The sequence below is a fragment of the Hippocampus guttulatus genome, chromosome 2, assembly GCF_054856545.1.
Source record: "Hippocampus guttulatus isolate MCC_2025c chromosome 2, RoL_Hgut_1.0, whole genome shotgun sequence".
NCBI classification, from domain to species: Eukaryota; Metazoa; Chordata; class Actinopteri; order Syngnathiformes; family Syngnathidae; genus Hippocampus; species Hippocampus guttulatus.
The window spans coordinates 6930484-6951779 of NC_141262.1; the positions used below are offsets into that span (position 1 = coordinate 6930484).

At 41.9% G+C, this 21296-nt stretch overlaps 1 protein-coding gene and 1 pseudogene across 4 annotated transcripts in view; one reads left to right on the forward strand and one right to left on the reverse strand.

Annotated features, from left to right (window-relative positions):
• The window catches only part of diaph2 (diaphanous-related formin 2), a 397003-nt gene that overhangs the window by 25870 nt on the left and 349837 nt on the right, over nucleotides 1-21296 (forward strand). For all 4 annotated transcript variants that reach the window (XM_086133318.1, XM_086133344.1, XM_086133327.1 and 1 more), the window contains one exon: nucleotides 4555-4575. In XM_086133318.1, the coding sequence (XP_085989444.1) occupies nucleotides 4555-4575 (21 nt within the window). The remainder of the gene's footprint in view (nucleotides 1-4554; nucleotides 4576-21296) is intronic.
• LOC147208339 (uncharacterized) lies at nucleotides 1254-3360 on the reverse strand (annotated as a pseudogene).

Genomic DNA, 21296 nt, shown 5'->3' on the forward strand with positions numbered 1-21296 from the left:
GGGAGAATGTGCACATTGACCCATTTAAATATAAGCGGTGTTTCCACAGAAAAGATCCTCACTCTGCTTTGCAGCAGCGTGTCCTACGGATGTCCTTGACCATCAGCTTTGCATGAACACCTTGTCCTTCACCTGCTTTCATTACCTCCTGCCTTTATTATGTTCACCAACCCTATTTCAACCGCAGCCTTTCCTGTAACACCGTTAACTCCTTTCTCTGAGATTGTGTTTGTCTGCCAACTAATTTCATGTTTGAGTCAAACTCTGCTGCTCCTCAAATGCTTGAGGTGCGTGCTGGGAGGGTCTTGCTGACAGAAATGTCCAACATTCTTATTGCAGTTGTATTCAGATATCATTTTTGTTCAACAGTCACATGCGGGTGCACCGATGAGGTCGAAGCTGTACAATTTGGAATTAAAGTATATTTTTTCTGGAAAAAACAACAACAACAATAAACCAAAAAAAAACACGTGCTATAAAGTCACACAAAACGTTTTGATAATTTGCAAAGAGAGTGCATCTTATTAGATCAGTTCAGCATACTACTTCTTCCTTTCATAACTTTGCTGCTGTGAATTGGGAATTTCTCCATTGCGAGACTAATAAAGGTTTTCTTATCTTATCTTACTTCAAATAATTCGGGCAGGTTAATCGTTTTCTTGAACTTCCCGTTGAGGCCTTTGTTCCTCATGTCATATAAAGTCACTTAAGTCCAAATGTTGTTGTTCCAACAACTGTTAGGTGAGACCCCAGACTACACGATATGACCAAACGTATTTGCTCACCTATCCAAAGGACCAGAATCAGGTGTCCTAATCACTGGGGCTGGCCACAGGTGTATGAAATCAAGCACCTAGGCACACGGACTGTTTTGACAAACATTTGTGAAAGAATGGGTCGCTCTCAGGAGCTCAGTGGATTCCAGCGTGGAACTGTCATAGGATGCCACCTGTGCAACAAATTCAGTTGGGAAATTTCCTCGCTCCTAAATATTCCACAGCCAACTGTTAGCTTTATTCTAAGGTGGAAAAGTTTGGGAACAACAGCAATTTAGCCACAAGGTGGTAATGTCATGTAAACTGACGGAGAAGAGTCAGGGGATGCTGAGGCCCATAGTGCCAAGAGGTTGACGACTTTTTGCACAGTCAATTGCTACAAAGCTCCAAAGTTCATGTGGCCTTCAGATTAGCCCGAGTACAGAGAGCTTCATGGAATGGGTTTCCATGGCAGAGCAGCTGCATCCAAGCTCTCCATCACCAAGTGCAATGCAAAGCGCCGGATGCAGTGGTGGAAAGAAAGCATACCGCCACTGGACTGTGGAGACGCCTTCTCTGGAATGATGAATCACGCTTTTCCATCTGGCATTCTGATGGACGAGTCCGAGTTTGGAGGTTGCATTGCATGGATGTTGGACTGCACTATGCCAAGTGTGAAGTTTGCTGGAGGAGGAATTATGGTGTTGTTTCTCAGGAGTTGGGCGTGGCCCCTGAGTTCCAGTGAAAGGATCTTTGAATGCTTCAGGATACCAAAATATTTTGGACAATTCCAGGCTCCCAACCTTGTGGGAACAGTTTGGAGTGGGCCCCTTCCTCTTCCAACATGACAGTGCAACAGTGCACGAAGCACGGTCCATAAAGACATGGATGATAGAGTCCGGTGTGGATGAACTTGACTAGCCTGCACAAAGTTCTGACCTGAACCTGATAGAACACCTTTGGGATGAATTAGAGCGGAAGCCTTCACGACCAACATCTGTGTGTGACCTCACCAATGTGCTTTTGGAAGAATGGTCAAAACTTCCCATGAACACACTTCTAAATCTTGTGGACAGCCCTCCCAGGAGAGTTGAAGCTCGAAGAGCTGCAAAAGGTGGAGCGGCATCATATTGAACCCAATGGATTAGCAATGGGATGGCACTTAAGAAGTTCCAATGTGAGTCAAGGCAGGTGAGCAAATACTTTTGGTAAAATAGTGTACGTATCTCACAAAAGCTAAGTTCAGAAATCATTACAGCATTAATTGAATTTTCAGCAGATTTTGACTTTGTTGTCGGTCATTTGATATCAGAATTCAACCCCAAAGTCTCCCTAAAAATTAAACCTGCATTTCTCATCATGTGTCTCTTAAAACCATAGTTCCGAGAGCGCATTACGAAATGAATTCTTCCCATTTACCGGTAGTTTTTTCTTTTACTTTCTGGCAATGCCATTACGGCCATACATTTCAAAATTAAACCGACATGCCTCTAAAGCCTCCTAAGGAGCTCAGGATATTGTTACCGACATGTCAGATGAAATACATGGCATTAATGTCTTCCAAATTCAAACTTTGAAAATCACACTGCCGTCAATTGGGACAATGTGCAATCCATCAGATATTCACCAGCATTCCAGAATGTATTATTCAACTTTGCAAGTTCCTTTTTAACACCAATCAATCCATCCATCCTTCCTAAAATACTGTACAGTGGTGCACATAATTACATACATGTTGGACTCTACTCTTCAAGCTCCTCCCTCACAGTTCTGTGTGCAATCTCAAGACAGTGTCTGATTATTAGAGGAGCTTCCTTCATACCATGCTCTGATTTTTTTTCTTCTTTTTTCTATATTTTGTGTGGCATCAACTGTGGAAAAGGTTGTCATCAACATACAGTATTGTTGAGTCAGCATAAATGATTCCGGGTGTGTTAAGTTGCATGCTGGAGAGCGGTGGATACAAGGACTGATTAAAAAGCACGGTGTCACACACCAGGTGGCGGCTCACGTACAATTGACTTTGCGGCAGCTGCAAAGTCTTGCGAGTCGGCGGGAGTCTCACGAAAAGACATGGGAAATAAGATTAGGATCGACACCGGTAAGAGAGAAATTAAAAGAGCAAGAGGACGGCGGTAAAAGGCAAATGGCGCAGGGTGTTATTCGATGAGATGTAATCAATGTGCATTTCCTCAGATGCAATAAACGGAAGCCCTTCATTGGAATATAGTTGTCTGGTGGAGAGACACCCGTAACGCTGTGAAAGCAGGGCCACTAAACATCATTATTGACGGATACATTATACACTTTATCTGCATGCTGTTCACATGAGAGAATCCTGATTAAAAATGATCACATCATAAATCTCAGGTAGGCAGGAGTTCAACTCACTCCACGTTTTTGTTTGTCTGCCAAGTTTTGCCAGTTATGACGAAAAAGCGATTTGCTGCCTCGTTCAAGTTCTTTTTCTTTTTTCAGATCCCACATCACACAGAAATCTTGAGACAAATGCACCGCACCAAACGGTCAAAGTAAGGAAGGAGTAGATACACATCTGGCTGGTGGCCTTTACGTCACAACCCATGCTTGACACGGTCATAATCATTCTTAGATATTGCTGAAATGGTTACGCTTGTTTAATCAAGACCGAGCATGATATGTTGCTGTACCTCGTTGACCTCGGGAAGAAGAATGGTAGCTGCGGCACACCAAATGGGTGTGAATTGCACACCTTGATGTCAACGGAATAGTCATGGAAACGTGCTATGCTAAGTCGAGCAATGTAACAGAACTTGTTGGAGATAAAATTTGCCCAACTTGAAACATAGTTATGTTACTAGATCTTTTTTTGGGGGGGGGGGGTGTCATGCGATCATTGGCACAATACCCAAGTCACATGATTGATGGCCACGTGATGACACTTATTTTGTTTTTGACTTGTAATGAATAATGAAAATAAAGGCCTAAATTGGTTTTTCAGAAAAGAAGAAACACTGAACCACATTCTGATGATTATATTTATTCATCATTTAATTTCGGGCGTAGAATTGAATGATTTGCTCAACTCAGGATGTAACGGATTTTAGGAGAGGTGGTGGCCAGCATGCCGAGGTTATACAAGGCAAACATTTTTGGGGGCAAAACTCGGCCATTATTTTAAGAGTATGACAATAAATAAACACATTTAATGTTCGTCGTGGACCATGTTACGCAAGTCCCGACGATATCGGAGTGGCCTACATTTTGTATAACTTCCAAATTCTGGCGCGAACTTGTTGCCTAGTGATAGTTTCCTTCAGAGAGCGCCAATGCGCGAGTTTGATACCCGATGCCAAACATTAATGAAGCCTGATAGATGTTAGGCCAGCAGCACACTCCACCCTTCATTTTAGCTAATGGATCGCTACATTTGAGCAGATCAGCTGAAAAGATGACTTCATCATTTCCACAGTTGTTGCCATATAATGACTACCGGTATACACAACAGGGAGGACAAGCTGGAATGGTTTGCATGACGCATTTTTTTCCCCCACCTGCCTGTTTGATTAACACCTGAAACATCTGGAAATTTAGAGCTCCAAAACAGACGCTTTCTTTTATATGTGCTTCTAATAGCAAAAAAGTCGTCTTGTCAAATATTATATTCATAAAAATGTTAGCTATGTCATGTTTGATGGAAAATTTGTAATATCACACAAGTTAACGCTCATGCCTCAACGTGTAATTGTCTGGCCTACTTATGACTGTGCTGTTTGTGTCTTTTTGCACATTAACCTTCTCCGCTGATTGCTGCATGCAGATAACTGGGAGCAAAGTTGCGGTAAGTAGTCCAATATTTTTATTTGGCTTCTGTATCTATTTCTGTCTTGATCAGATGCATATTGTGAAAATACTTAATGTCGACATGTGGGACAATGGGGTTTGTCCTCTTGGCGGTCGAACATTCAAAAAATCTTGTATCCCTTTTAAAATTGATATTGAAAAACAAAAAAATCAAATGCCCATCCCTATTGTGTATATATAGACAAACATAGCGAGATTATTCACTGTTATCATTAATTTCGGAAAGGCATTTGTTGCTTTTTCATTTATCTGCATAGTACATATTGTCGTGGATGGTCTTGTTTTTTGTGATCGATTGCATTGTTCTATTACTTTCCACCTGAAATGTGACTACTTATTCATTCACTTTGGTGCCATTTTGGCATATGTTTTGTTAGTTTGGGAAAGGTTTTGTTTTTGTGCTTTCAGGAACAAAAAACACAAACATCAATAACATGTCTAGTCGTGCATTCGTATGACATTTGATTGGCCTTTTTTCTAGTGGTGTGAAGCATTTTGATGCTTAATAGGACGACAGACAAGGTAACAGCGCACGGTGCCACAGCCTTTGCTCTGTCCTTGTTCTCAGACAAAACGCCCCTTTTAAACCATTTCACATCGTCTTTTTTTTTTTTTAATTGATTGCAGTTTCTCCGTCCTTTGTCCAACTGTTCTTTTGTGTTTGTTTATTGCCTGGGGGGGAGAGTGGGGTCTTAGCTTCGCGTGTATTGATGCGGGCGAACTTTCCCTCCTTTCAATGGCAATGGTCACATTGTGTTTAGTAAATGGAATAAGACATAATCACCCCAGTCTACTTGTTGGAAATGCGTGGGAGTACTTTTAATGGTGCCTCAAAGAATGTCATTCTGATGCGAAACAATGCTTTTAATAATAATAATAATGCATTTTATTTAAAAGCGCCTTTCATGCCACCCAAGGACACTGTACAGACAATAACAAAATACAATGTAAAAATTAGTAAACGAGATATTATATAAAAACAGGACATGATAAAACATACTTTCCTATTTATTATGAACAGCAAATTGAAATTTCATTTGAAAAACATCAAATGGGGCGGACACAGTGGTTGACTGGTTCGCACATCTCCCTCATAGTGGAGAGGTCATGGATTTAATTCCAGCTCGGGCTTCCCTGTGTGGAATTTGCTTTTTCTCCCCGGGCTTGCTTGGGTTTTCTTCCAGTACTCCGGTTTCCTCCCACATTCCAAAAACCTGCATGGTAGGTTGATTGAACGCTCTAAAATTGTCTCTCGGTGTGATTGTGACTGTGAATGGTTGTTTGTCTTTGTGTGGTTTTCTTGTAACCAGTTCAGGGTGTACCCCGCCTACTGCTTGAAGACAGCTGGGATAAACTCCCAGCACGCCCGCGACCCTTGTGAGGAAAAGGGATGAAAATGGATGGATGGATGGATGTAAAATCCCCGACAAGGGACAGGGTGATTAGAATTTGAAGATATTTTTGTTTATAAAACAAATAAGCATCACCCTCGCTTCATGGTCATATTTTGTACTAAATTTGATCTGATTAGCCTTAAACAGGTCTTAAAATTGACTGAGTAAAACCAACAGGTACCACTGAGCACTGGACTTTCTTTAACCAAAACAGAAGTATGGGACAAGGCTTAAGAGTCTCTCGGATGAATTCAAGTGTGAAGTCTTCCTGCGGGTTGTAAATGATCTCCCTGCGCAGTATTAACATGAGGTTTCATGTGGAGGCAGCGTCACTCGGTTAAATTAAAATTTGGGTTTGCAAAATTTGCAATCCGGTTGACTGACGTGTGACCACTCCACATGTCAATATCGCAGCTGACGCATTTAGCAATAGATTGCGCAGGAGGCACATGTTGACGGCTTGCCAGATTGCTCTTGTTAAAACCGGGAGTTGTCATTCTAAAATACAAGAGCAGGAGGAAGCTTTGTTTAGCCTGGTTAGTTGGTGGTTGGTCACAGTTAACTCCCTGCTTTGCTGGCAGATTGCCATTTTCACGCTGTCAGCGTGTGTCATTGGGATGGAGCGCTCTCACTTATGCTGGAGGGAGAGAGCTGGCTTGGATTGTCTGTAGGGAACGTGCAAGTCTAACTCCTCTGTCTCAGGCATGAAATTTCTCTGACATTCCCTGCTCTCCCGCGATAGAATGAGCTAGGAATAGAGAACGCTGTACATTGGATCTAATCCAGTTTGACCAGCGTGCAAATGTGCAACATTTCTAAGTCTCAAATGCTCTTTCCACCTCAAGCTTGAGCGACGGATGTGCAGAATACAGAGAACCTACAATACCTGCTCATCTTAAGAAACACGTCTGCAGGTGGTCGAACCAGATGCCTTTGCTTCGGCACAGCAGCACAGTTACCCGCTGACCGTTTTGATGCTTTTATAGCATTAGCCCCTGGAATGACTGCCCTGATTTACGTCACAAGTCAAAGGCCAGCAAGGAGCAGCCCATCAGACTCCCGTGGTGTTGCCGTGGAAGCAGACTTCCCCCTCTGCGCACTCCCATTGACAAGCTCGGATGGCACGCTGCTGAGACGAGATGAGTGCTACACAATTCACATGAAGGATAAGAACATGGAGGCTTGCTGTCACGTGTGGTATAAAATTTGGACCCAGAAGCAGACAGTACACAGAAGTGAAAAACAAAATCTTTATTTACAAAAATACAAAGTAACAACAGCGAGCAGGACATGGAAAAGAAATCTTGATGTTCTCACAACATGTCAGAGCAACTCGAGCTTATATGCAGAGAGACATCAGGCCATGCCCAATCTTACATCACACAATTTAGGCGATCATAGCAACATCAAGGACCCAACCAAAAACACAGTCATAACAGTCAGAATACAGTTTGGTCATAAGTAGCAACATCCAAAAAGAGTGGTTCGACATCTGGCTCCTCCTTAACGTGTATCAAATGCTTATCTATGAGTCAAGTGAGCTAACGAAGCACCTTAAAAAAAACTCAAAAAAACAACAAGAAATATGGCAAGTCCAAAACATGTTTTTCCTTATTTCAGGCAAGCTATTTAACGGGTTGCTGAGCGTTGATCAGATTTGATGTTGCACGTGTCCTTGGTCCTTTAAAAGAACTTCAATGAAAAATTAATCAATTGTGGGGCTCTGCGTGGCCTGTGCTGCATAGATTCTATTTTGAATCAAGATCAAGGAAACATGTTTTGCAGCTGTTAACTTCCACCACTGCCGACAGTAATCCAAACCTTTCTCGACATAGTTTGAAGACGGTTAGCAGAACCGCCCTACCTTGTTCCGGGCGCGATCCCAATTTGGAGCTCCACTTGTCTACTGGACCTCTACTTTTTGGTGTCCTGTTTCCTTTGTGTCACTTCCCTGGGTCTGTCTGTGTGTTATACAGTAATTATCTTTTCACACGTACTGTAGAGACAATTGCCGCTCTTCCATCAGTTGAACCGCGTCTCTTGATGTTGAGGGGAGCATAAAAAGCTGAAGTGGTCACAGCACACCAATATAGGATTGAACTATGTCTCTGCCGGTGCTTTAGATTCTGTTTAAGCTTAATGACCGTGTGTGTCTGTGTGTGTCTATGTCTCATTTGTTTTCCCTCCGTGCAGGTCCAACAGATGTGCCCGTTACATCGTGGCTTCAGCTAGGGGAGAGTGTTTGATAGAGTGGCTTATGAAAAGGAGGCATACAAAAAATGTGATTGCCAACACAGCCTATATGTGAATTTGATGTGTTTTTGACATATCACGGATGGAGGCTGTGAATAGCGGCTATGCTCTCAGTTGTGCGTCTCTCTCCCGCAGTTCCGTTACACAGTAAGCGTGGCTGTCGACGTGCAGCCCAGCAGGAGGGTGCTACAGGGCCGCATTAGGCTCCATAAAGTTTATAGCATATTTTTACAGCCCGCCTCTCTGTATGCACCCACGATCGCATCCCATCGCATCTGCTTTAACTGTTCACACAGCTGTGAAACTCTGTGTATCCCCATGTTTTATGGTTGACGGCTCCTCTCAAAATCTTTATTTGCCTCTTTAGCTTTTCGATATCACCTGCGGCATCTGTGTATAATTAATACACTATTTGCTGTGCTCGATCAAGTTTGCGGCTCCATCTCGAGGTCTTTTCGATGAAAAGCGTCCTAGTATGTCAAGATTTACACGGACCAGGCAGGGAGTTGGGTGGTCTTGATGGGGCGCACTTCTGACTGTAGTTTTGCCGAACGCTTGCTACATCAAGGCAAAATTCAGTTAATTCTGACATGGGGTAGCATTGTGCCACAGCATAATGCTTCGGCCCTGCTGCTTTTTATAGCCCTGCATCTTAACCGACACAATGTGGTATTTGGTTCATTAAAACAAGAAAAAAAAAGTATTTACAATGAGTCAGGTGTCAAACTATGGTCCTCGCGGGCCACTATCCCGCATGTTTTAGATTTAAATGATCAGCTCTGCAGGAGCCTGATAACAATCTAGCTGAAAATTTAGGGCCATGAAGATACTGTATCCTTGTGCTTTCATAGCATCGTCATGAATGGTCACAGAAATGTAGAGAACAGCCAGCTTCACTTCATTGCTCAAGGAACCCTTATGTTGTCATAATCAAAAGACATGACTGATGGTCTGTTAACATGTCAAAAGACTCGTTTCAAGTGATGCGCAAAAACAAGTAAAAATACTGTAATATGGATGTCAGGCCAGGAGTTTAACCAATTATTCTTTTTCTGCATTTATTGGCTTTCTTATTTGCGCTAAGTTAAGTAATTTAGCTGAGTACTGGAGCACAAAACAACACGTGTTGTACACAATGAACCCGATTCTTACAAAGGGAAAGCAGCCAGACTAAATGCAAGCTTGCACAGCCAGTGTTTTTAATTTAGGGCTGTCACTATCGAAAACTGTTTTAATCAATTATTCCATTGATCAATCGAATCATATTTTAACATATTATTTTGCGTTAAAGTGCATTGCAAAACCATTTCCCGTCACCAGTCGTTGTTGAATTGGTATTGCTTAGTGACTTAAAAAACAAAACAAAACAAAAAAACCCCAAACAGCGATCACATGAGTTTGGGACAAAGTCACCAACCTTTTTGAAAGTGATTCAGTTACCGGTTGAGTCATTGTTTTACAAACATCTGCTTTTATTTTGGAAATGTCTTATTTTGGTTAAACACAAAAGATAATCAGTCTGATTTTATGAAGAACAGAGAACAATTACTGCTAAGAGGCTAAAATCTGAGGATTTATGTAAAACAATGGCTTTGTAAAAGAGTACTTGTTGATAATACAAACCCAATTCAAACGAAGTTGAGACGTTATGTTAAACAAACAGAATACCATGATTTGGAAATCATGTTCAACCTATATTTCATTGAACAAAGACAAGATATTATAATTATTTATTTTTGGCCACCTGTCCCAGCTTTTTTTGGAATGTGTTGCAGCCATTCAAAGTTAATGACTATTTGCTAAAAATAGTATTGTTGAACAGTTTAAGCATTAAATATCTTGCCTTTGTACTGTATTCAATTAAATACAGGTTGAACACGAGTTGCAAATTAGTCTATTCTGTTTTTGTTTGTGTTTGACACCAAGTCCCAACTTCACTGGCATTGGTTTTGTAGTTGTCAGTTAATTTGCTGATTCATTAGTTGTCAAATAATCAATTAATTGGTGCACCTGTAGTTTAATTAGCACCTGTTATTCAGTGTTAGAAGCAGTAGAAACACTAATTCTGTCGCATGCCAATGCCAGTATTTAGTTTATGACCTGAAACACAGCCATGTTCGATCTGAAATGCTCCAAGTGGCACTCGACGGCCATTTTGTACATAATTCAGTAAATTGGAAATACATTTCGATTTGCTATGCACTCTCGCCCACGTGCTTTTCACCACCTTCATATGGCTCCACAGTCCCAACAAATGACTGGTCAATGTGGAAAAATGGGTCATTATCATTCTTTGCGGGTCACGCATGATCATGGTCTGTCCACCATGTTGTTCTCCAGCTGGTGTTGCAGTACTGAAAGCCGGCACCTGGTGGCAGTAGGTGCTCACTGAATTGACCACTGGACTCACAAAGGGTGAATGCGGTTGTTGCTATGGAATTGACCTAATGAGTTTCTCCTTGCCTAACACGTGGCTGTATGTGTTGCTCAGCCTGCACATTCATTTCCATCATTTAAAGAGAAGAATCACTGTAAAATGGCATTCAGAATGTTTCAGCTTTGTCGGATCAATGCTTTCTGCCTGCTGTGTGGGAAGTTTAAAAAAGAGATTAATCATGTTTCCTCTGTCACATTCACAACATTGCTCAACAGACAACCTCTTCTGGGTCCACTTGGCATTTTCCTTGGAATGCTTCCCCATCTCCATCAGGGCCCGAAAGGAAACGCTTGTTTGCCGTACCTGCTATCGACATTACCTGTCTAATCGACCGCCCCTTTATGCAATCATGCTTGAATTATTTATTGGACTGACCTACAAAGATAAATAGGCCTAATCCTTTGCTCACAGCAGATCCGTCATGCTCAAATAACGAGAGCATCGGCACAATTTGCTCTGGTCCTTACAGTATGCTTACCACAAATGCATTATTTTTTTTTGCATTGTTTACACATTACATCAATATGCTGTGGATGTTCTGAAAGTGCAGGTTGTTCACGTCGGAATTCGATCTAACTTCTAACCTAACTTTTTGGGAAAATATGCCAATTAACATGCATAACTTCTGAGGTGAACATGTTGTCATCCATGACATCACGCCCAGTCTGAGCAAATCGTGTGAGGCCGCTCAGAGTGTGGCTACGGGTCACGGACCACCAGCGGCCCATCCCTGCTGTAGAATAACAAAAGAGGAATGGAATGGTATGTCACAAAGTCAGCTACATTCAGGATGTGAAAAGACTCACTCAAAAGGCGTGTCGTTTTTTAAAAATTTATTTTATTGAATTTTTTTTCATCATACATTGGTTAAACTTGCTTTGCATTTTAGCAAAGAATGCTAATGTTAGTCTGAAGCGTTCATCAAAAATGTGGCTGAGGTTGTATTCCCCAAAGGTGCAATATTATTGGAAGCCACGATGACATTAAAATGTATGACACACACATTTTTAAAAGTACCTGTATATTCAAAAAGATAAAATGCAAATACTGGGGAAAAAAATATCAAATGGATTTATTCACAGTTGTAACATTTAATTCAATGAATCTTTGTCATAGCACGAGAGAATACGTGCACTATGAGCACCAATGATCTATTGAAAAAAATAAACCCAAATTTGAAACTAATTGGGAGTGCAACTGATGGTTGCAGATTTTTCTGGGGGGTGGCCACTATTTGCATTCTTGCCCAGCGTCTTCTGACTCTGGAGTTGTTTTACTAAAAGGTTTTGTTGTTGATCTCCGGGTGGTCAAAGTACTTCTACCTTTATTTTTTCTGTAAAAATGTAGACAATTACGGGATATTGCAGAGGCTGACGTGATGGCGGATCTATAGTGTTCCAAATGGTGATGCCCTTGATGATAGCCAGACTCAGCATGCCAGGTGACATCCAATCATGTCGAGATGGCCGGCCTGTCTCTTTATGTCCCGAGTGGTCTTGAGATTTCATGTTGTTAATGCTGATTGGATGACAGACACGCACGTTGGCCTTGAATCAAACACATTTGGCCAATTGATTGAGGTCAAATACACACGCAAAAAAAAAAAAAAAGAGCGGACCTTCATGTTGTGGCCATTCCCACGTCAAACTGATGTCCAATGCCCCCGTAATCCGCATTAGACTTGACAATATGATAGTGACGCCCAACATGACATTGTGTTAGAATGTTACTTCAAACACATGCCGTAATTTGGTGTGCTAAGGCTAGCAACCAGGTGCGACTGATCCAATGTCAGAAATGGTACAGGAACAAACCACAACATGCTTCCTTTTTAGACGCCCCTGCAGTCACTGTTGTGCTGCCATGAATTTTGCATTATTTCGGGTAAAATGCAGACAAACGTTTGCTCTCACTGATGACCAGGATTACAAATACTGTGCATGTGCGTCACAGACATGCATATGGCCAGCAGCAACATGGAGCGACTCCCTCAATTAATCAGTAGGAACGGCAACTCTTTGAGGGTGTCAGCATCAAAGTGTGCAGTCATTTACGTCGATTAAGCTGTCTTTGAAAAGTCGCATGGCTCTCGCCAGCCTAGATGTGGCACTCGAGCGCTGCTAGTTGTTCGCAATACTAGCTGCTAACACTGTAAGCAGCTAAATATTGGCAACAGTAATACAAAATCTGCATAATTAATTTGTTTGTTTAAAGATCCGTAATTTGCGTAATCAGCGATTAGACGTGATTTCCGGATGACATTACAGTGATCCCTCACTTATCACGGTTAATGGGGACCGAGATCTCCCACGAAAGAGGAAAATCCGCGATGTAGGTTACCTCCCTCTTTCAGGTATATGTACATTTGTACGAGTATATATCATATTTATAAGGCCAAATTTAATGGTATACATGCATGTAGAAGTAAATGTTTGTAGTAATTAACATTACTTAATGCTATATACTAATATATATATATATATATATATGATATACACTCACCGACCGCTTTATTAGGTACACCATGCTAGTAACGGGTTGGACCCCCTTTTGCCTTCAGAACTGCCTCAATTCTTCGTGGAATGGATTCAACAAGGTGCTGGAAGCATTCCTCAGAGAGTTTGGTCCATATTGACATGATGGCATCACACAGTTGGCGCAGATTTGCCGGCTGCACATCCATGATGCGAATCTCCCGTTCCACCACATCCCAAAGATGCTCAATTGGATTGAGATCTGGTGACTGTGGAGGCCATTTGAGTACAGTGAACTCATTGTCGTTTTCAAGAAACCAGTCTGAGATGATTCCAGCTTGATGACATGGCACATTATCCTACTGAAAGTAGCCATCAGAAGTTGGGTACATTGTGGTCATAAAGGGATGGATATGGTCAGCAACAATACTCAGGTAGGCTGTGGTGTTGCAACGATGCTCAATTGGTACCAAGGGGCCCAAAGAGTGCCAAGAAAATATTCCCCACACCATTACACCACCACCACCAGCCTGAACCGTTGATACAAGGCAGGATGGATCCATGCTTTCATGTTGTCGATGCCAAATTCTGACCCTACCATCTGAATGTCGCAGCAGAAATCAAGACTCATCAGACCAGGCAACCTTTTCCAATCTTCTATTGTCCAATTTCGATGAGCTTGTGCAAATTGTAGCCTCAGTTTCCTGTTCTTAGCTGAAAGGAGTGGCACCCGGCGTGGTCTTCTGCTGCTGTAGCCCATCTGCCTCAAAGTTCGACGTACTGTGCGTTCAGAGATGCTCTTCTGCCTCCCTTGGTTGTAACGGGTGGTTATTTGAGTCACTGTTGCCTTTCTATCAGCTCGAACCAGTCTGGCCTTTCTCCTCTGACCTCTGGCATCAACAAGGCATTTCCGCTCACAGAACTGCCGCTCACTGGATATTTTTTCTTTTTCGGACCATTCTCTGTAAACCCTAGAGATGGTTGTGCGTGAAAATCCCTGTCGATCATCAGTTTCTGAAATACTCAGACCAGCCCTTCTGGCACCAACAACCATGCCACATTCAAAGCTACTCAAATCACCTTTCTTCCCCATACTGATGCTCGGTTTGAACTGCAGGAGATTGTCTTGACCATGTCTACATGCGTAAATGCACTGAGTTGCCGCCATGTGATTGGCTGATTAGAAATTAAGTGTTGACGAGCAGTTGGACTGGTGTAATTAATAAAGTGGTCGGTGAGGGTGTATATACTGTATATATATATATATATATATATATATATATATATATATATATATATATATATATGTATGTGTGTGTGTGTGTGTATAAAATGTATAGGTTAGGTTAGTGTATAAATAAATACAGTAAACATGAAATATACATGTAGTACTGTATATGTTGCTCTATGAGACTCGCTGTTGTCTTGCTGACTTTCGCTGCCTCTCGTGGACTTTTTCTTTTTGGGGCATTTTCGCTTTTTTTGATTTTTATTTATTTTTTTAAATGAATACTTTTTGAAAAATCTGCGATGCACTGAAACCGCGATAAGTGAACCGCAAAGTAGCGAGGGACCACTGTATTCATATCCGTGACGAGTCAAGTATGTCCTGTCATGCTGCCAGTATGAACTTTATAATAAAAGCGTACCGCGGCATTGATGTCCACATGTTATTTAGTAAGTTAAGGTTCATTTTGAAGTTGGCCTTATCACTGCATTGGTGCCGTGTTATTGTCTTGCATAGCATGAACACTTGTTGCTGCGATTAGCTTGATGACTTCTTTCTGACAGTGTCCAAGTAAATAAGGTACTCGAATAACTGTGGAGATGATAGTTTGCGGTGTATTTGTGGTTTAAACCTTTTAATACAGCGTGTTAGAATAACTTGGAGTTGGGTCCAATGTACACAAACGACAAAAATGGCAGAACCTGAAGTTATGAATCTCTGATGTGCATTATGTATTATTTAATAGATTGCAAAGTTCAGTGATGCATGATGAGTTTTTTTTTCTTTTCCTGTCAACATGAGAGACACAAGTTTTCAGTTAGTCGTGTCGGTCACGTGTTTGGTCGATTGTTCGTGTCACCTCATATGTCTCTGTGCTGTGTAAGTGGAAAAATTTGCAAGCAAAGGAAAGTAATCAAGACATGGGGAGATAGGAAAAGTTCCTTTCTTCCCAGAAGAACAAAAGAAATAGGGAAAAAAATCTTGATATTGTTGTTCCAACAACATCTTGTGAGCGCCTGATGAAAATGCACTAAAGCTTCTAAAATTGTCATCTGAATTATGCCTTTCATCTCCTCGCGGTTTTTTTGAGTGAAGCAGTTGAGCCCCATCTCTCTAGCGAATCCTTTTCTCCCCGTTTTCATTTCTGAACCAGCACTACAACCATGAGTGAATTCTATTATTTTAAAGCAATTGCTGTTAGTTGGGAGCCTTTTCGTTGTCGCTGCACTCTCCAAGGATTAGTGCTGTACACAAAGCTGATGGTGTTCCTTCCTCGTTCCCTCAGTATCCATACAAATACACTTTCCTGGTGTTAGACACATTAAACAGCCTTTGCTATCATTTGAATTTACTGTGAAATATAGGAAATACATTTTAGATATTTTCATTACATGCGGTCATCATGCAGTCACTAACTGTTGTGACAATACTGTATATATGTGTTTTGGACGGGTGTTTAGATTACTGCTGTAAACACTGTGAAAAACCAAGTGTTGTCTTTCTACAATCAAGTGAGAAATGTACGCCCCCTGAAGGGATTATTACCTACAGATGCCCAATATGGCAGCAAAATCTCGACTTTTCTGCTAGACAGGGTGATGGCCTGTGGAAAAGAAGCTCCTTCCTACACCTCAACTTAGCTCCATGGCATCAGGATGCCACAAGATTTTCCCAATGCAGGCTTTAAATTAGACATGGCTAGTTGACTTTTGGCAAGAGTCTCAGTAGACTGGTCGAGAGTCAATCGACAAACAACCATTGACACATATGGCTAACTTATTTTAACGTAGCATGACATGCATGTTATGGTCACGTGGGAAGAAGTCGGCGTATGCGGAGCAAACTCACCAATGCTGCACATGTAAACTCCACCCAGAAAGTCATGAGCTAAGATTCAAACTCAGGATCTCTCCAATGTGAGTTAGACCCACTAACCATATGCAACGCCGTTCCAGCCGTGCGCTAAACTAATTTATTTGAACATTGCAAATGAAAGAGATTTGAAAGAAAGACCACCTAATGAAGAGGAGTGGACACAGCTTTATATGCATGTCATTCATGGAGTTCCACTGATTGGAAATCCTGAAAGGATTTTCACCCCATCCGCTCCCCCATTATATGTTACTAATGCTTTATGTCGGACCACACAGTGTTCTTTGTTCGTCGTAATTATATTTTCCTATGATCACCAAAGACTTGTACAAACACTATTATGTTATTTTCTTTGACGTGGCTCTTCATTATTTTCTTTTTCTGGGCACAAAACTAATTAGATAATGCTTCTATGTTCAGCCGGTATTCTGAGGTAGAACTTTTTTGGGTACAATTCTGTGCAAATGGACCCACTTACCTTGTGTTAATCAGCTGCGCGCCACTTGCGTTGCCATTGGCTTACACTCACAAAACAGTTTATGAATTAAGACAAGAGGAAATGTGATATTGTTATACATTCATTCATCAAAAGTAATTATCAAACGAGGCAAAAGACTGATTGATGAAATGGAATGTGACCTTGAAGCGCATTTCCTCATGAATATCAGTATATCTTTATGCGCCCCGTATTTTTTTTTTTGTGTTTGTTCTTGTTGTTTTTTTTGCCCGTTTTGATTCAATGACATTTTCATGTAATATGTCCGAACAAACCCATGTGAAAGTGCTCACTTATTGGTCACATTGGAGGAAAGTTGGGCATACACAGTGAGCTAATTAACACATGATGGGAACCAAAATTGGGATTTGTTTGGTATCATTCATAATTGTCCCGACAACATTTCAGGTTACAATACACCATAAAATTTAAGGGCACCTTATGATCAAAATATCATTCTACGCAGCAAAAAAAAAAAAAAAAAAAAAGAGACAACCACGCTGTGACTAAAAGACACACTGCATATGTGCTAATCCAAAGACGGGTTTGGTAACGTAAGGCTGCTGAAAGACGCACTGGATTTCATCATTTGTCACTTGGTCAGATTGAGCTCTGATGACGTTCTCGCTACAAGGGATAGATTTAGATGGTTTGGAGCAATACCGAGGCCGTGATCGCGAACTCGTTGTTTTCATCCACAGCCAAGCAAGTTGGTTCCAATGTTCACAAAGGAACCACAGCCATGGTTAAAATGAATGATAGAGTTCACCTGAGGGGGGATTTACGTTTCTGTGCGTATGGGGGGATCGTTTTGACGACATTGTCTGTACGATGTAATGCAAACAAAAATTGTGTTGACCCAAGCCCTTTCTCAAACGCTTTCTCAATGACACAATTAGTTAGAAGACACAGTGTATCAAATATTCAACGTGTTGTATTTTGGCGTCCAAATCCTGGGCCAAAATGAATGCAGCATTATTTAACATTGCAGAATGTTCTCTAATGAGCTTGTATTGCGCAGCAGCTGTCTGCTATTAGCTTTCTTTGTTCCAGATGTTATCTCATTAGAATGGCATTGATCATGCTAATGACTCTGAGAAAGATTATTGGTCCACATTAGTGTGATCCTTTTGTTCCCCTTTCTCCCCTGAGGTCAAACCACTGGAATTTTCACCCATCCATCTGTTCGGTTGTTGACCGTTATAATCGTTTTTGCTAGTTAGTGGTTAATTTGGTGTGAAGCGAGCAGTTAGTTCACTAAGTCATTTAAAAGTGAGCTCAGGCTCAGTCTCAACAAACCCAATTCTTTAGTGGGAACACACACACACACACACACACACACACACACACACTTTCTTTCTTTCTAGCTGTCCATCATGTCTGATGATGACACTTGCTCCAAGGGAGGGGAGGATGGGTAGGGGGGGGGGTGGGTCAGCAACTCTGTCGCTGGTGCCACTTCTCGTGGGCATAGAGACCGATTCTTGAGCCGCAGACTCGACCACAGATGGAGCAAGGGAAACCGGATACCAGGGGGGTACCAGCTGCCCGCTGGTGTCGTTGAATGCGTTTCTCGGTTCGTCTGGCTTGGTTAATTTTGTGTATTTCAGAGATTGCAGTAGCACAAGTGATCTGCCAGGTTGGTCTGTTGAGTGCAAGTGTTTCAAGCTGCGTGGGGTTGACGTTGGCTCGCTTTAGGAGGTCCCTGCTGTAGTCCTTGAGGCGCCGCTTTTGGCCCCCAGCAGAACGCTTTGCACCTCTCAGTTGGCCATAGAGGACTTGGCGGGGCAGGCGGTTGTCTGGCATGCGAATGGTGTGTCCAATCCACCGAAGATGTTTTTTCGCCACGGCCGCTTCCATGCAGATGGAATTGGTGCTTTTGAGGATGTCTGTATGGGGAATTCGATCTTCCCAGGACAGGCCAAGGATCTTTTGCAGGCAGCGGATGTGGAAGGCTTCCAAGGTAGTAATGTGCTGGCGATATGGAGTCCATGACTCTGACCCGTAGAGTCACACACACACACACACACACACACACACACACACACACACACACACACACACACACACACACACACACACACACACACACACACTGCCCAAAAGCATGGAGGCTTTGTGTTCAAAAACAAATCTGACTCTCATCTCTTTGATATTGAATGATTTACATGGTTTTCATTCGACCAGCCTTTGAGTGGTGTTTGGTTACATTATGTGCACTTCAGCATGTATTTGCGGTTTTACTGATTTTGCATGGCCAACGTGAGTGGAATGGGATATACCGGTAATTGCGGACTAAAGTCTTCTGGTCTTTGTGTGAAAAGATTGCCGTACAGAGCAGATTAGTGCCTCTTTATTTTCTCTCGAATAGGATCTTGTTTTCTTTTTTTTTCTTCAATGACACATTTTATAACACACAAGTGCTGATTCTCTGGCAACCGTGGTGCATCTCGCTGCTTTTCCATGACTGTTGTATCGGTCAGGCTGCCACACCAATAAAAGAAGGCCAAAAAGTGGTCTGCTGTACATAACGTATGGCGACCTCTAGGTGGACCGAGTTGGTGCACATGTTTCGTCTGGAATGGATTTAATGTTTTTATAGCGTTATGTGAACAGGGATCATTTTGACAATGGTGTCATCTGTATGTGAAACTTTTCACACAACAATAAGACCTGTCAAAAAATACAAAAGTGTAGAAAGGAGAAGGATGGAAAGTTCACACTGATTTCTACAAGAGAGCAAGGTGATCCCAAACGGCGGGCTGGTAGGTTCCCCGCTTGTGTAGGAGCCTATTGATTGCTTAGCCACTCATTTAATATCACAGGCTTAATGGCATTCTTCTCTCAGGTCCCGTCTTAAGGTTTTGAGACTCAGCCGCCTAATGAAAACACAGAGGCATCACTCTCATTAAAATATATGGGTCTCTTATCGAAGAGAGGTTGTTTTTATTTGGCGCCATAATGAATTTCTCATCAGTTTATTATTAACGTTGTGCTTCGCGGGGCTCAGTTGGAAGAAGTCAGCCAATTATGTGGCTTTGTTCTCCCTGATAGACTAAGTATTTCTGCCTAAGACGGGAGGACAAAAAGTTGAAATGCAATGACATTATTCTTCAGTCCACGGCAAGATCTCTCACTCAGAGAACTCCTCCATTGATTGACTGACAGCTTTCACTTCAAAATAGCCAGCAATCGCTCGTGCAGGCTGAAATTTTGAACAATTTAAAATTAGGGTGAGTGTCTCAAACTGCATCCGTTACCCAAAAAAGTTAACTAACGCAAATGAAAGATTATTGGTGAGAAAAATATTATGGACAGTAGAATAGGTTATGTACATCATGTACACCAGCAATCTTTGTTTTTGTGGGTATTTATTTGTCATGGGGGTTGAAGCGCTTTTTCCATTATTATTATTATTTTTAGAAAATTCCACAAAGATGGCCACCGCTTGATGTTGTTGCTACTGTTTCATGAAGTGACGATTATAAATCCACCATTCTTTCTCACAAAGTAATCGATTAAAATACTGCATTCATTCAGTTTAACCTCTACCGACACAAAATGTAAAATGGCGCCGCTGTGAATTCATACAGGCAGATGAGGTCATGTTATGATAATTTTACATTCAGCGCCTTGACCCTGGCTGAACACAGCGTTGCTTCCTTGACCTCAAACCCATTTGGACTTCATGTATTGGGACCCGAAGGGAGCATAATGTGACGTGAGGCCTTCCTTTTGTTCAACAAACACTTCCCCGGTTTAGTGCATTTCACGCTTGAAAGGCTTGATCATGAATATTACCGCTTTTGTGAACGGGAGTCAGTAAATTACCCTACTATGAAAGAATATGTTGTCACTTGAGGTTGAAAGCATACACACACACACAAATCCTAGCATGGAATCAAACACTCGGACCGAGACCCGCTTTTTGATGTGGTCTCGGGTTATTTCCAAACAAATTTGGTGGTGCGGCTTGCTTCAGGTCTGAATACAAGCAATTGCTGTCCAGCAACAACTACAGCACACATGCGACTTTTTGACCCGAACAAACAAACGGAGCCTGGCATTGTGGAAAACATTAGCCAATAGTGAATGGTGATTGTGCCCGATGCTTTGTCTTTTGTTTAACGCACATGCTGTGGGTCAGGGCATGCAGAGCACATTCTCCTGCGGGTTAGTGCACACATTTCTCGAAACTGTTCCGAAATGTAGAAACGGAGCATCGCAAAACCTGCTTTGAATAAGCTGCCCCCCCCCCCCAAAAGAAATATTGTAGCTCAAATAACAAAACAAATATGCATTGTGTAGAAATTCCATGTTTCCCGGGTTTATCTGTTCAATGGGCGGGCAGATCGTCACACCAGTCGATGTGCTTCCAGAATATAGTTGACTTGCAAAAAGTACGGTGTCAATACACCAAATGAAAAAAAATGAAGTCTAAACAAGCGGACCAACATCTTGTTCTGGTGTGAATACACCCCCAGAATGAACATTGATGTATTGAAGCAGGTTTTTGCCCAGGAATATCTCAAGCATCCTAAATG